Source organism: Balaenoptera borealis (assembly GCF_965194805.1).
Source record: "Balaenoptera borealis genome assembly, chromosome: 8".
Classification (NCBI taxonomy): domain Eukaryota; kingdom Metazoa; phylum Chordata; class Mammalia; order Artiodactyla; family Balaenopteridae; genus Balaenoptera; species Balaenoptera borealis.
This window is the reverse complement of record NC_138865.1, coordinates 34,827,747-34,843,643: the sequence shown is the minus strand read 5'-3', so window position 1 is coordinate 34,843,643 and position 15,897 is coordinate 34,827,747. Positions and strand designations below refer to the sequence as shown.

Sequence of the window (15,897 nt, the reverse complement as noted above, 5' to 3'; positions counted from 1 at the left end):
CATACAGGGTGACATACTGTGATTCTCAAAAGACAGCAAAACCAGTTTTGTAAAACTGCCACCATTAAAAAACAAATGGTAGTGCAGAAAAATACAGTGCAGATAAAAAACAGCTCATAGGAATAAGCCTGTCCATCAGAGAGAACACCCTCACTCAACACAAAGAACTTGGAACAAAGAAACATATGCCTGGCCCATCCTCCAGAGCTTCCTGCACAGCTGGGGTGGGGGTGAGGGCTGGGAGCTCTGACCTGAGGGCAGCCACACGGAAGGAAAGCTCATCTGCCCACCCGCCCCTCGTGACAGGACCTTATAAATTATCCATTCCAATCATCTCATTCCACAGATGAGGAAACTGAGGTTTGGAGAAGTGAAGGTTCCAGGTCACAATAACCAGTCAGCAGCAAAACTTGTATCTGTAACCCACATCACCAGACTCTCAAACTACAGCTGCTTTCAGAATACTCCTGACTTCACATTGGTCACTGATGATGATGGTAAAAAAACTTCTTCTAATTTTAATTTGCCTTTCAAAATAATCCCCTTTCTATATAGTATTCTGACTTTGCATCTAAAATAGTGCCCATTTTTCCCTTCCTACCTAATTTTCACCCAAACTTTGCAAGACAAGGAGTAACAAGAACCTATGCAGACAAGATAATTAAAAAGAAATTAGTAATCTGTAGATCATAACATGTAAATTAAATTACATGCCAGCTTTACAAATTCATTTTTTCATGTAATTTCAGTGGCCAGATGACAAAGCCTAAAAGCTAAAGGAGTGAAGATCTGGTACCTTTGGGTCCATTTTCTGTTTGGTATAAACACCATTCGCTGCTGTGAAGATATCATTCAGGAATACAAAAATATAGCCTTCCAAGTTAAAAGCAAGGTCAGAACTGGGAGGGAGAACACAGAGAAGTATGATTATTCAGAAACTCACAACCTGGCTTCAGACACTCTGTTTTATCTTTCCTAATCAAATCCATTTGTGATGCTAGTAACTACCTTTTCTCGGGCATATTTTCCCCCTGTATGGTGATGAATGGTTAATTCTTCTGCCCTGCCCTCAGACAAAAACAAAACCAGGCCTTCAGGAGGCTTAAACTTAATCACAACCGCTTAAAACCAGAGGGACATTAACCATCTTCCTTTGACTGCAAAGCCATTCTTTTGCTAACTGATAAATCGGCATGAGCCCTGCTTTTCTAAGAGAAGTGATTTGTTCAACCCACCTGTGGCTTTCCTTATTGTAGTAAACAGGGCCTTCCCCAGAGTACAGCCCTCTGGGGACAGCTGAGCAGTGACATGGTAAAGGGGTCAAATGAGGAACTGACACCTCCATCTGGTCCCCAGTCACTTCATCCACTAGCACCCCCACTATCCTGTCCATCAAAAAGGCAAGGCAGGGATCCATTCCTTCTCTGCAACTCCTCTAAGGCCCCTTTCTTCCCATTCTTTGAAGCATCTTCTCTTCAATTTCCATTTTAAATAAATAACACTAGTATAAAAATGTTTGGGGGGAATATGGCAAAGGGAGGAGAGAGTGAACAACAGCTAAGCCCAGATGTGATGCATTCACCTGCACTTGACCTTGCAAACAGTACCACACCCATGTCCGAATTCATAAGTATATATTGTCAAGAAGGTTTCCTTTACCCTCTTTGGGTCACTGTCTGGGGGCCTGCGAATTTAACTGACAACAGACAGAGTAACGGGGAAAAAAATACAAATTGTATTAAATATTTTACACGCACAGGAGTTCACAGAAAAGAAATGAAACTCAAAGAAGTGGTCAGACTCTGGGGCTTAGATACCATTTTAACAAAAAAGAGGGTTTGGGTGTTAAGGAACAAATAAATAGTGGGAAAGGGACTAGGAAATACATAGGGGAAACTAATGGAAGATAAGGGTTATTTTAATAAGGTTTGTTTATGCAGATTCATCTTGATGCTGACTCTCTGTCTCTGGTGATAAGAATTGCTTTCCTATTCCAAGTACAGGACCAAGGGACACCTTCACAAAGGCAAATTTATGGTCTACTTTTAGGCAGAAAAGGGAGGGCAGAGAACTCTTCCCATATCTGTTGATTCTCAATTGCCTTCAACTCAAAATAATGTTTATGCCAAAGTGGCATATATTGGAGTGGCATATCCTTATCCCCTTCAGTATCAAAATAAGATTATTTCTAACCAAAAAGAAGGAAATAGGCAAAAATTGCATCAAAATTTGAATGCAAATTAAACCAGATTTTGCTTGAGGCTTCCACTGGCATTATTTACCTACAAGTATATTTGTGAGAATATAAATTAATTTTAGATCATCATAAATCATAATTCTCTGGCTCAATCACAATAGAATCTCTGAAAATAAGGGTTTTCCAGATCTTTCCTACCCACATTCAGCTCAGTGTTAAGAAGAGTCTGCCATTCCCTAAGATGGCAAAGAGATGAATGAGCAAAAAAGTTAGGATTCCAGAGGAATGGAAAGGAAGTGTTACTCACTTCCTCAGAGAGCCTAAGGGGAATTCTTGGAGTTTTCAGGTCTCCTACTTGAGGGGGCCAGGAATTCCTAACATCATTTGTTTAGGCCAGTAGTGAAAGCACAGAAGTTTGATAAGAATTTACTTGTGTTATAAATGGGAGCAGATTCATGGTTAACCCGTGTGATTGTCATTTAGGGCTGTTCGCAGACATTCTATTTCAACTTTTGCCGGCCATGTGACTTGCTTTGGCAAATACAATGTAAGAAGAAGTAACACACGTCACTTCTGGGGAAAAGCTTGGAGAGCCAGCAGATAATTCCCCACATGCCTTCTTCCCTTCTGGATGAGCAAGGAAACCCCCTTTAAGGCAGAGGTTCCATCACCCTGGGTCCCTAACTAGCTACAATGGGCAGAGCGCTCCCACAGCATTCACTGATGTTAGTATGCATCTGGAGTGTGAGCAGAATATATTTGGTATGTTAAACAACCACGATGTAGGGGCTATTTGTTACAGCTGCCTAAACTGGCTCATCTGTTACCTGCATTTGATGAGTTAATTTGATTGAGAGCAGAGAAGGGTGCGGTTACTGCTGGGCTGCAGCTAAGAACTGTGCTTGTTACCCACAGGGATATTATCCATTCTGTGGGTGCTGGGGAAGGGGAAAGCCGAGAATTACTATTCCAAGCTGGCTCTCAGGTAAAAGTTAGATGTTTTGGGAAACACTATTTACCCTTTCAGCTCACTAGAGTATCACCTATGAGCTGAATTCCTACTAACTGTTTCTGGAGATGTGCTTTCATACACACAGTGTCTGAAGTGCCATTCCTCATCAAAGACTTACATTTTTATAAACCAATTTTTGTAAAAGTCTTCAACTGGCTCTAAGTTAGTGGTTTTCAAACTGAGCTCCAAGAAACCTAGAAGAGAGAGGAGGCCCAGGGGAGACCTCAGCCCTGTGGGAGGAAGGCACTTTCAACAGAGCACCTCCCTTTTTTTAGCTACTGCATGCATATGTTTTGTTTGAACAAAAGTCTTCATGACCAAAACAGGCTCTCAGTGTGGCTGCTTAATGTCTGTACCAGCACCATACCAGGCATGAAACACAGCACTGAAACCAAACAGGCCAGCTTTAAGGGGGCTGAGCTCAGCCACAGCTAGAATTGGAGAAGAGGACGTTACAGATAAAAACGCAAATAATAAACCCTGGTCTAGGCAAGGGACTAAACACATTTATAACAATAATAAACATCATTATTATTGCTAATATCTGTCACCAGCTGGCATGCTGTATTTTTAATCAATTTCTTTTGCTTATTATCTGTTTCCACCAACCTGAATGAAAGCTCCATGAAGGCAAGGATTGTTCTCGGTCTTGTTAACTGCTGGATTCCTCAACACATAGAATGATGCCTGGCATATAGTAAATGCTTCAACATGTTTTTGTTGAACTTGGCCACGAACTAGTGTAAATCCTGGTTTATTATTATCTCATTTAATTCTCACAGTGATGCTATTAGGTGGATGATATTCTAATCTGCACTTCATAGTCAAAATAACTGGGGCACAGAGAGTTTAAATAGCTTGTCCTTGGTTATATAGCCAGTAAGTGAGGAGACTAGAATAAGGTTCCAGACATCCTGGATCTGTAGCCCACACCTTATTTAATTTGCAATTAATGATCCAGAACTCTTGTTTCTAAATGAGTTAATGAAACTGGTTTAACTGAAATTCCTCCAATTTTTTCTTTCTTCCCTTTATTCATATAGGTTTTTCTTTTCTATTACAGTCGTCCCTCCATATCCATGGGGGACCGGTTCCAGGACCCCACACCACCATGCCCTCCACATGCAGGTACCAAAATCGACGGATGCTCAAGTCCCTTATATAAAATGATGTGCAGTGTCTGCATATAACCTACATACATCCTCCCATATACTTTAAATCATCTCTAGATTACTTATAACACCTAATACAATGTAAATGCTATGTAAATAGTTGCCAGCGCACAGCAAATCCAAGTTTTGCTTCGGGGAATGTTCTGGAATTTTAAAAAAATATTTTCGATCCATGGTTGGTTGAATCCACAGATGCAGAAGCCTTGGACACAGAGGGCCAATTGTATCATTTATACCTTATAAATGAGGAAACTGAGGCACAGAGAGGCTAAGAAATAGCTGACAGAAGTTAAGTTTCAAACCAAGGAAGGTAACTGCATACATGCTTTAACCACTATGCTATAAAAGGAGTCCGAGTGCCTGCTTTCAAATGCAAACTTGGAGTCCTTATTCCTGGTCAGGTATATTAATGAATAAGATAGTAGTCATGCACTGGTATTGGCTCATGTCCCAAACATTTAATGAGAGTATAATGGAAATATTGACCAATAAGGCATCACAGGATGATAAAACAAATCAGCATACAAGGGCTTTATAAATCTGTTATTCTTCTTAGTCAAATGCCTAAGAACTTTTCAAAATTCTTTGTAAAATTTTTATATTGAAGACAAACATTCAGTAATAAAAGTATACAGTTTACTCCTTTTTATGAAGAAAAGCTGTATTAATATCTTGTAATGCTCACTCTACATATTTCTCAGAAATGTTCTGGCCAACTTGGAACCCAGTTTGACTTTCACAGGAACACATGGGGATTCCACTAACATCAACAGATTTGTCTCTTGGCTGCTCAATTCAACTGCAGCCAGATGGAAAATGGAAAATGAGGAGGGGGCCAGGCCTATTGTCAAAGACACAAAGGAGTTATTGAGCAGAAATAGTCCAAAGTCTTACCCAGCTGCTATGAAAGCACCGAGAATGATGGCAAAGACACTGACAATGATGTTCAAGGAATACTGTTTCCTGTAATAAATAAATAGTGGATGGATAGATAGGTAGGCAGACAGATGGATAGATAGATAGACAGATAGATAAGGAAAGGAGAAAGAGAGGAAAATATATAGATTATATTTTTTAAATAAACTGAAAATAGACACTGTTAACAGTTTTATAGCTAAAATCTAATGGACAATGCTTTATGTAAAAAGAGTACTAAAGGTACCTTCAATGGATTAGGAAATCAGACCAAATTTACTTTATTTCTTAAGTAGTTGTCTTAATCTAATTACAAATGTATTTCTCTGTCCTCACTAGAAAGACGCTGCGACAAAATGCAGAAGAGCTCCTGCTGGTGGGTCTAGTTGGTATGTACTTTTATCAAGCATCCAAAGATTAAGATAAAATTCAGTAGTAGAACTTAAAACATTGGGCCATCATCCAAATTTCATCATTAAATAATCTCCACAGCAAAATCAAGAATCACCTTTTTAGATGTCAGCCTGAGTATCTTTATGAGAAATTTTTAAACCAACATTATAAAAATTAATTTATTCTGATGTTACATCATAATTACTGCATCAGAATGAATTTCCCTGATTTTCTGCACTCCTATCCTATACTATATACGTGGACAACTTTTCCTCTACATTGCAAAATCAGTGTATATTCCATCTGGCTCAGGAAACAGATTTACATCTGTTTTGGGGTTGTTGTTTTTTTTATAATTTTCGATCACACACACATTTTATTTATCTAATGTAAAATTATAATTTTTTAAAAAAAACACTCATTACATTCTTAGGGAATCATGGAAATAGGAGACTGCTTTTAAGTGAACAAACCATTTGCCCTTAAGTTATTGCTACTAGCACTTCAAATCAACGATTTGAAAAGATGACTAGATGTTGAGAATTTGCTAGGTAAAAATAATGTGGGGGTGTGGGGAGAGGACACCAGAGGAAAAGAAGAAAAACAAAAATCACCCGAGTATGATGGTTTCCAGGAGTAAAGTAAGTGGAATGGTAAATTTCCTGAGCACGGTGAACATCGGCAAGCTGTCAGGAAAAGATTCAAGTATAATATCATCAGATACCAAGTATTTTTTTAATGCCTTACATTTTTAATTAAGCCCATTAATTTTCCAAATTAAATATAAGGAATTAACCTTAATTATCGCATATGTTACTAACAAGTCATATTAAATAATAAAAAGAAAAGGAGATTTAATAATTTCATGCCACTTTTACTTACTAGCAATTCAAAACATCATACTATCCAACTACTACAAAGTCTGTGCTAAAAGATTATATGCAATGTGAACCAATACAGCCTTTGACAAATCAAGTTGGGACTATGTATGGACAGTCATTAAATGGTCCTAACCTAGGACCTAATTACTTCTTGCTGGGAAACTTACCCTAAGATAATAACCCAAAGGAAAGAAAAAAAATCATGTGCACAAACATGTTCACTGCAGTAATGTCTTTGGGAAAAACATCAGAAACAACCTGAATATCAGACAAAGCAATGATTAAATAAATTATGATAAATCCACTTGAGGGAACATTATACATTAATTCTATAATATAAAACTTTACCACTCTTGGAAAACGAATGTTAAATAAATCAAGGAGGTGACAAAACTATGTAGAGTCTACAACTGTAATAAAATACATTCTGTATATGGAAAAAGACTGAAAATGAATATGTAAAATAGTATGTTAGAGGATAAAATTATGGGTAATTTTTCCCTAAAACTTTATGTAATGAGGCCACATTCACTGCCTTTCAAAAATACTTATGAACCTTTCACCCACTCTCAAAACTCAGAGATTCCAGGACACAGCTCAATGCACAGCTACAGACTGCCAAGGCTGGAAAAACCCACCTCCATCTGCTTCCAATGTGACCCTGAGAAGATGGTGACCAAAGAAAGGAAAACCAGAACCACAGCGTTTGGGGGGTGGGGTGGGCAGCTCCTCCTGACCAGACCTGAGGAGGGGTTTCACACTACAACCAGAGAGCAGTGCAGAAAGAATTTTCAAGAACTTCACTTAAAAATGTCTTATGAGACTGGTGTGAACTGCCTTTTTCAAAGCAAGACAAAAAAAAAAAAAAAGGTCTTATTATTTTCAATTAAATTCAAAAAGTATTTTTAGATGATGCCTTTTAAAAGCAGATAAGGGGAATTCCCTGGCAGTACAGTGGTTAGGACTCTGTGCTCTCAGTGCCGAGGGCCTGAGTTCAATCCCTGGTCGGGGAACTAAGATCCCGTAAGCCATGCAGCACAGCCAAGAAGAAAAAAATAAAAGCAGATAAGGATACTTAATGGTGAAAAGCTGAATGTTCTTCCCCCTAAGATCAGGAATAAGACCAGGATGTTCACTCTCACCGCTACATCAATTCCACATTGTACTTGAGGTTCTAGATGGGACAATTAGGCCAAAAAAAAAAAGTATACAGCTTGGAAAAAAGAAAAGAAATAAAGTTGCCTCTATTTTCAGATGATATATACGGAGAAAATCCTAAGAAATCCATTAAAAAATTATTATTAGAACAAATGAAGTAAGTGTGCAGGAAACAAAATGAATATACAAAAATCAATTGTACTTCCATACACTAGCAATGAGCAATCCAAAAAGGAAATTAACAATTCCATTTATGATAGCATCAAAAAGAACAAAATTCTTGGGAATAACATAATAAAAGCAGTGTAAGAATGGTAATACACTACAAACTACCAAATATTGTTAAAAGGTGAAAGAAGATTAAATGGAAAGACACTCCATGTTATGGATCAGAGGCTTAATGTTGTTAAAATGGAAATACTTCCCAAATAAATCTATAGATTCAACACAGTCCTATCAAAATTTCAGCTGGCTTTTTTTTTCCTCCAGAAATTGACAAACTAATTCTATAATCAATGTGGAAATGCAAGAAAACCAGAAAGCCAAAACAATCTTGAAAAAGAAGAACAAAGCTGGTGGAACCAATTTCAAAACTCATTACAACAGGAGTAGGGGCAAGATGGCGGAAGAGTAAGACGCGGAGATCACCTTCCTTCCCACAGATACAGTAGAAATACATCTACACGTGGAACTGCTCCTACAGAACACCCACTGAACGCTGGCAGAAGACGTCAGACCTCCCAAAAGGCAAGAAAATCCCCACGTACTTGGGTAGGGTAAAAGAAAAAAGAAATAACAGAGACAAAAGAATAGGGACGGGACCTGCGCCAGTGGGAGGGAGCTGTGAAGGAGGAAAGGTTTCCAGGCACTAGGAAGCCCCTTCGCGGGCAGAGACTGCGGGTGGCAGAGGGGGGAAGCTTCGGAGCCGCGGAGGAGAGCGCAGCCACAGGGGTGCGGAGGGCAAAGCGGAGAGACTCCCGCACAGAGGCTCGGCACCAACCAGCACTCACCAGCCCGAGAGGCTTGTCTGCTCACTCGCCGGGGCGGGCGGGGGCTGGGAGCTGAGGCTCGGGCTTTGGTGCTAGCCGGGAGGGAGTCTGGGAAAAAGTCTGCAGCTGCCGAAGAGGCAAGAGACTTTTTCTTGCCTCTTTGTTTCGCGGCGTGCAAGGAGAGGGGATTCAGAGCGCTGCCTAAACGAAATCCAGAGACGGGTGCGAGCCGCGGCTATCAGCGCGGATCCCACAGCAACAGGGGCGCAGAGGGAAAAACGGAGAGATTCCCGCACAGAGGCTCAGCGCCGAGCAGCGCTCACCATCCCGAGAGGCTTGTCTGCTCACCCGCTGGGGCAGGCGGGGCTGGGAGCTGAGGCGCGGGCTTCGGTCGGATCGCAGGGAGAGGACTGGGGTTGGCGCGTGAACACAGCCTGAAGGGGTTGGCGTGCCGAGGCGAGCCGGGAGGGAGCCGGAGAGGAGGTCTGCAGCCGCAGAAGAGGCAAGAGACTTTTTCTTGCCTCTTTGTTTCGCGGCGCGCAAGGAGAGGGGATTCAGAGCGCCGCCTAGACGAGCTCCAGAGGCGGGCGCGATCCGCGGCTAACAGCGCGGACCCCAGAGACTGGTAGGAAACGCTAAGGCTGCTGCTGCCGCCACCAAGAAGCCTGTGTGCGAGCACAGGTCACTCTCCACACTGCCCCTCCCGGGAGCCGGTGCAGCTCGCCACTGCCAGTCTCCCGTGATCTGGGGACACCTTCCCCGGGAGAACACACGGCGCGCCTCAGGCTGCTGCAACGTCACGACGCCTCTGACGCCGCAGGCTCGCCCCGCCTCCTCCGTACCGCTCCCTCCCCCGGCCTGAGTGAGCCAGAGCCCCCGAAGCAGCTGCTCCTTTAACCCCGTTCTGTCTGGGCGGGGAACGGACGCCCTCAGGCGACGTACATGCAGAGGCAGGTCCAAATCCAAAGCTGAACGCTGGGAGCTGTACGAACAAAGAAGAGAAAGGGAAATCTCCCCCAGCAGCCTGAGAAGCAGCGGATTAAAGCTCCACAAACAACTTGATGTGCCTGCATCTGTTGAATACCTGAATAGACAACGAATCATCCCAAATTCAAAAGGTGGACTTTAGGAGCAGGATATATTAATTTCCCCTTTTCTTTTTTTTGTGAGTGTATATGTGTATGCTTCTGGGTGAGATTTTGTCTGTATAGCTTTGCTTTCACCATCAGTCCTAGGGTTAAGTCCGTCCATTTTTTTTTTTTTTTTTTTTTTTTACTTAAACAAATTTTTTTTTCCTAATATATGCTTTCTTAATAGTTTTTTCCGTATTTTCTATTTTTAGAAATTAAAAAAATTTTTATTAAGTTTTTTCTTATTTTTTATTTTAAAAAATTAAAAATTTTTTTTCTTAATAATTTTTTTCTTAAAAATTTTTTTCTTATTTTTTACTATAAAAAATTAATAAATCTATTTTTAAAAATTAAAAAAAAATTTTCTGAATACATTTACTTTTAATAATTTTTTTTCTTATTTTTTATTATAATAGCTTTATTTTATTTTATTTTATCCTCTTTTTATCTTTCTATTTTTTTCTCCCTTATATTCTGAGCTGTGTGGATGAAAGGCTCTTGGTGCTCCAGCCAGGCATCAGGGCTGTGCCTCTGAGGTGGGAGAGCCAACTTCAGGACACTGGTCCACAAGAGACCTACCAGCTCCATGTAATACCAAACGGCAAAAATCTCTCAGAGATCTCCATCTCAACATCAAGACCCAGCTTCACTCAACGACCAGCAGGCTACAGGGCTGGACACCCTATGCCAAACAACTAGCAAGACAGGAACACTGCCCCATCCATTAGCAGGGAGGCTGCCTAATATCATAAGGCCACAGACACCCCAAAACACACCACCAGACGTGGACGTGCCCACCAGAAAGACAAGATTCAACCTCATCCACCAGAACACAGGCACTAGTCCCCTCCACCAGGAAGCCTACACAACCCACTGAACCAACCTTACCCACTGGGGACAGATACCAAAAACAACGGGAACTACGAACCTGCAGCCTGTGAAAAGGAGACCCCAAACACAGTAAGATAAGCAAAATGAGACGACAGAAAAACACACAGCAGATGAAGGAGCAGGGTCAAAACACACCAGACCTAACAAATGAAGAGGAAATAGGTAGTCTACCTGAAAAAGAATTCAGAATAATGATAGTAAGGATGATCCAAAATCTTGGAAATAGAATAGACAAAATGCAAGAAACATTTAACAAGGACATAGAAGAACTAAAGAGGAACCAAGCAACGATGAAAAACACAATAAATGAAATTAAAAATACTCTAGATGGGATCAATAGCAGAATAACTGAGGCAGAAGAAAGGATAAGTGACCTGGAAGATAAAATGGTGGAAATAACTACTGCAGAGCAGGATAAAGAAAAAAGAATGAAAAGAACTGAGGACAGTCTCAGAGACCTCTGGGACAACATTAAACGCAACAACATTCGAATTATAGGGGTCCCAGAAGAAGAAGAGAAAAAGAAAGGGACTGAGAAAATATTTGAAGAGATTATAGTTGAAAACTTCCCTAATATGGGAAAGGAAATAGTTAATCAAGTCCAGGAAGCACAGAGAGTCCCATACAGGATAAATCCAAGGAGAAACACGCCAAGACACATATTAATCAAACTGTCAAAAATTAAATATAAAGAAAACATATTAAAAGCAGCAAGGGAAAAACAACAAATAACACACAAGGGAATCCCCATAAGGTTAACATCTGATCTTTCAGCAGAAACTCTGCAAGCCAGAAGGGAGTGGCAGGATATACTTAAAGTGATGAAGGAGAAAAACCTACAACCAAGGTTACTCTACCCAGCAAGGATCTCATTCAGATGTGATGGAGAAATTAAAACCTTTACAGACAAGCAAAAGCTGAGAGAGTTCAGCACCACCAAACCAGCTTTACAACAAATGCTAAAGGAACTTCTCTAGGCAAGAAACACAAGAGAAGGAAAACACCTACAATAACAAACCCAAAACATTTAAGAAAATGGGAATAGGAACATACATATCGATAATTACCTTGAATGTAAATGGATTAAATGCTCCCACCAAAAGACACAGACTGGCTGAATGGATACAAAAACAAGACCCATATATATGCTGTCTACAAGAGACCCACTTCAGACCTAGAGACACATACAGACTGAAAGTGAGGGGATGGAAAAAGATATTCCATGCAAATGGAAATCAAAAGAAAGCTGGAGTAGCAATTCTCATATCAGACAAAATAGACTTTAAAATAAAGAATATTATAAGAGACAAAGAAGGACACTATATAATGATCAAGGGATCGATCCAAGAGGAAGGTATAACAATTGTAAATATTTATGCACCCAACATAGGAGCACCTCAATACATAAGGCAAATACTAACAGCCATAAAAGGGGAAATCGACAGCAACACAATCATAGTAGGGGACTTTAACACCCCACTTTCACCAATGGACAGATCATCCAAAATGAAAATAAATAAGGAAACACAAGCTTTAAATGATACATTAAACAAGATGGACTTAATTGATATTTATAGGACATTCCACCCAAAAACAACAGAATACACATTTTTCTCAAGTGCGCATGTAACATTCTCCAGGATAGATCATATCTTGGGTCACAAATCAAGCCTTGGTAAATTTAAGAAAATTGAAATCGTATCAAGTATCTTTTCCGACCACAACGCTATGAGACTAGATATCAATTACAGGAAAAGATGTGTAAAAAATACAAACACATGGAGGCTACACAATACACTACTTAATAACGAAGTGATCACTGAAGAAATCAAAGGGGAAATCAAAAAATACCTAGAAACAAATGACAATGGAGATACAACGACCCAAAACCTATGGGACGCAGCAAAAGCACTGCTAAGAGGGAAGTTTATAGCAATACAAGCCTACCTCAAGAAACAGGAAACATCTCGAATAAACAACCTAACCTTGCACCTAAAGCAATTAGAGAAAGAAGAACAAAAAAACCCCAAAGCTAGCAGAAGGAAAGAAATCATAAAGATCAGGTCAGAAATAAATGAAAAAGAAATGAAGGAAACAATAGCAAAGATCAATAAAACTAAAAGCTGGTTCTTTGAGAAGATAAACAAAATTGATAAACCATTAGCCAGACTCATCAAGAGAAAAAGGGAGAAGACTCAAATCAATAGAATTAGAAATGAAAAAGGAGAAGTAACCACTGACACTGCAGAAATACAAAAGATCATGAGAGATTACTACAAGCAACTCTACGCCAATAAAATGGACAACCTGGAAGAAATGGACAGATTCTTAGAAATGCACAAACTGCCGAGACTGAACCAGGAAGAAATAGAAAATATGAACAGACCAATCACAAGCACTGAAATTGAAACTGTGATTAAAAACCTTCCAACAAACAAAAGCCCAGGACCAGATGGCTTCACAGGTGAAGTCTATCAAACATTTAGAGAAGAGCTAACACCTATCCTTCTCAAACTCTTCCAAAATATTGCAGAGGGAGGAACACTCCCAAACTCATTCTACGAGGCCACCATCACCCTGATACCAAAACCAGACAAAGATGTCACAAAGAAAGAAAACTACAGGCCAATATCACTGATGAACATAGATGCAAAAATCCTCAACAAAATACTCGCAAACAGAATCCAACAGCACATTAAAAGGATCATACACCATGATCAAGTGGGGTTTATCCCAGGAATGCAAGGATTCTTCAATATACGCAAATCAATCAATGTGATACACCATATTAACAAATTGAAGGAGAAAAACCATATGATCATCTCAATAGATGCAGAGAAAGCTTTCGACAAAATTCAACACCCATTTATGATAAAAGCCCTGCAGAAAGTAGGCATAGAGGGAACTTTCCTCAACATAATAAAGGCCATATATGACAAACCCACAGCCAACATTGTCCTCAATGGTGAAAAACTGAAACCATTTCCACTAAGATCAGGAACAAGACAAGGCTGCCCACTCTCACCACTATTATTTAACATAGTTTTGGAAGTGTTAGCCACAGCAATCAGAGAAGAAAAAGAAATAAAAGGAATCCAAATCGGAAAAGAAGAAGTAAAGCTGTCACTGTTTGCAGATGACATGATACTATACATAGAGAATCCTAAAGATGCTACCAGAAAACTCCTAGAGCTAATCAATGAATTTGGTAAAGTAGCAGGATACAAAATTAATGCACAGAAATCTCTTGCATTTCTATACACTAATGACGAAAAATCTGATAGTGAAATTAAGAAAACACTCCCGTTTACCATTGCAACAAAAAGAATAAAATATCTAGGAATAAACCTACCTAAGGAGACAAAAGACCTGTATGCAGAAAATTATAAGACACTGATGAAAGAAATTAAAGATGATACAAATAGATGGAAAGATATACCATGTTCCTGGATTGGAAGAATCAACATTGTGAAAATGACTCTACTACCCAAAGCAATCTACAGATTCAATGCAGTCCCTGTCAAACTACCACTGGCATTTTTCACAGAACTAGAACAAAAATTTTCACAATTTGTATGGAAACACAAAAGACCCCGAATAGCCAAAGCAATCTTGAGAACGAAAAATGGAGCTGGGGGAATCAGGCTCCCTGACTTCAGACTATATTACAAAGCTACAGTAATCAAGACAGTTTGGTACTGGCACAAAAACAGAAATATAGATCAATGGAACAGGATAGAAAGCCCAGAGATAAACCCACGCACCTATGGTCACCTTATCTTTGATAAAGGAGGCAAGCATATACAGTGGAGAAAAGACAGCCTCTTCAATAAGTGGTGCTGGGAAAATTGGACAGATACATGTAAAAGTATGAAATTAGAACACTCCCTGACACCATGCACAAAAATAAACTCAAAATGGATTAAAGACCTAAGTGTAAGACCAGACACTATCAAACTCTTAGAGGAAAACATAGGCAGAACACTCTATGACATACATCACAGCAAGATTCTTTTTGACCCAGCTCCCAGAGAAATGGAAATAAGAACACAAATAAACAAATGGGACCTAATGAAACTTAAAAGCTTTTGCACAGCAAAGGAAACCATAAACAAGACCAAAAGACAACCATCAGAATGGGAGAAAATATTTGCAAATGAAGCAACTGACAAAGGATTAATCTCCAAGATTTACAAGCAGCTCATGCAGCTCAATAACAAAAAAACGAACAACCCAATCCAAAAATGGGCAGAAGACCTAAATAGACATTTCTCCAAAGAAGATATACAGATGGCCTACAGACACATGAAAGAATGCTCAACATCATTAATCATTAGAGAAATGCAAATCAAAACTACAATGAGATATCATCTCACACCGGTCAGAATGGCCATCATCAAAAAATCTAGAAACAATAAATGCTGGAGAGGGTGTGGAGGAAAGGGAACTCTCTTGCACTGTTGGTGGGAATGTAAATTGATACAGCCACTATGGAGAACAGTATGGGGGTTCCTTAAAAAACTACAAATAGAACTACCATACGATCCAGCAATCCCACTACTGGGCATATACCCTGAGAAAACCATAGTTCAAAAAGAGTCATGTACCAAAATGTTCATTGCAGCTCTATTTACAATAGCCAGGACATGGAAGCAACCTAAATGTCCATCGACAGATGAATGGATAAAGAAGATGTGGCACATATATACAATGGAATATTACTCAGCCATAAAAAGAAATGAAATGGAGGTATTTGTAATGAGGTGGATGGAGTTAGAGTCTGTCATACAGAGTGAAGTAAGTCAGAAAGAGAAAAACAAATACAGTATGCTAACACATATATACGGAATCTAAGGGAAAAAAAGCCATGAAGAACCTAGTGGCAAGACGGGAATAAAGACACAGACCTACTAGAGAATGGACTTGAGGATATGGGGAGGGGGTGGGGTGAGACGTGACAAGGTGAGAGAGTGTCATGGACATATATACACTACCAAATGTAAAATAGATAGCTAGTGGGAAGCAGCCACATAGCACAGGGAGATCAGCTCGGTGCTTTCTGACCACCTAGAGGGGTGGGATGGGGAGGGTGGGAGGGAGGGAGATGCAAGAGGGAAGAGATATGGGAACATATTGTATATGTATAACTGATTAACTTT

At 39.8% G+C, this 15,897-nt stretch overlaps 2 protein-coding genes across 4 annotated transcripts in view; both read right to left on the bottom strand.

The window, feature by feature from the left end:
* Positions 1 to 15,897, bottom strand: part of HSD17B3 (hydroxysteroid 17-beta dehydrogenase 3) — a 233,399-nt gene that overhangs the window by 110,150 nt on the left and 107,352 nt on the right. The gene's annotated exons all lie outside the window — the stretch shown is intronic.
* Positions 1 to 15,897, bottom strand: part of SLC35D2 (solute carrier family 35 member D2) — a 60,433-nt gene that overhangs the window by 16,261 nt on the left and 28,275 nt on the right. Inside the window, exons 5-7 of one of the 3 annotated variants that reach the window (XM_082401247.1) lie at positions 6,304 to 6,375; positions 5,276 to 5,344; positions 797 to 899 (exon numbers count right to left, since the gene is read on the bottom strand). In XM_082401247.1, coding sequence (XP_082257373.1) covers positions 797 to 899; positions 5,276 to 5,344; positions 6,304 to 6,375 — 244 coding nt within the window. The remainder of the gene's footprint in view (positions 1 to 796; positions 900 to 5,275; positions 5,345 to 6,303; positions 6,376 to 15,897) is intronic. The other 2 variants (XM_082401248.1, XM_082401249.1) reach the window with 2 other exon arrangements.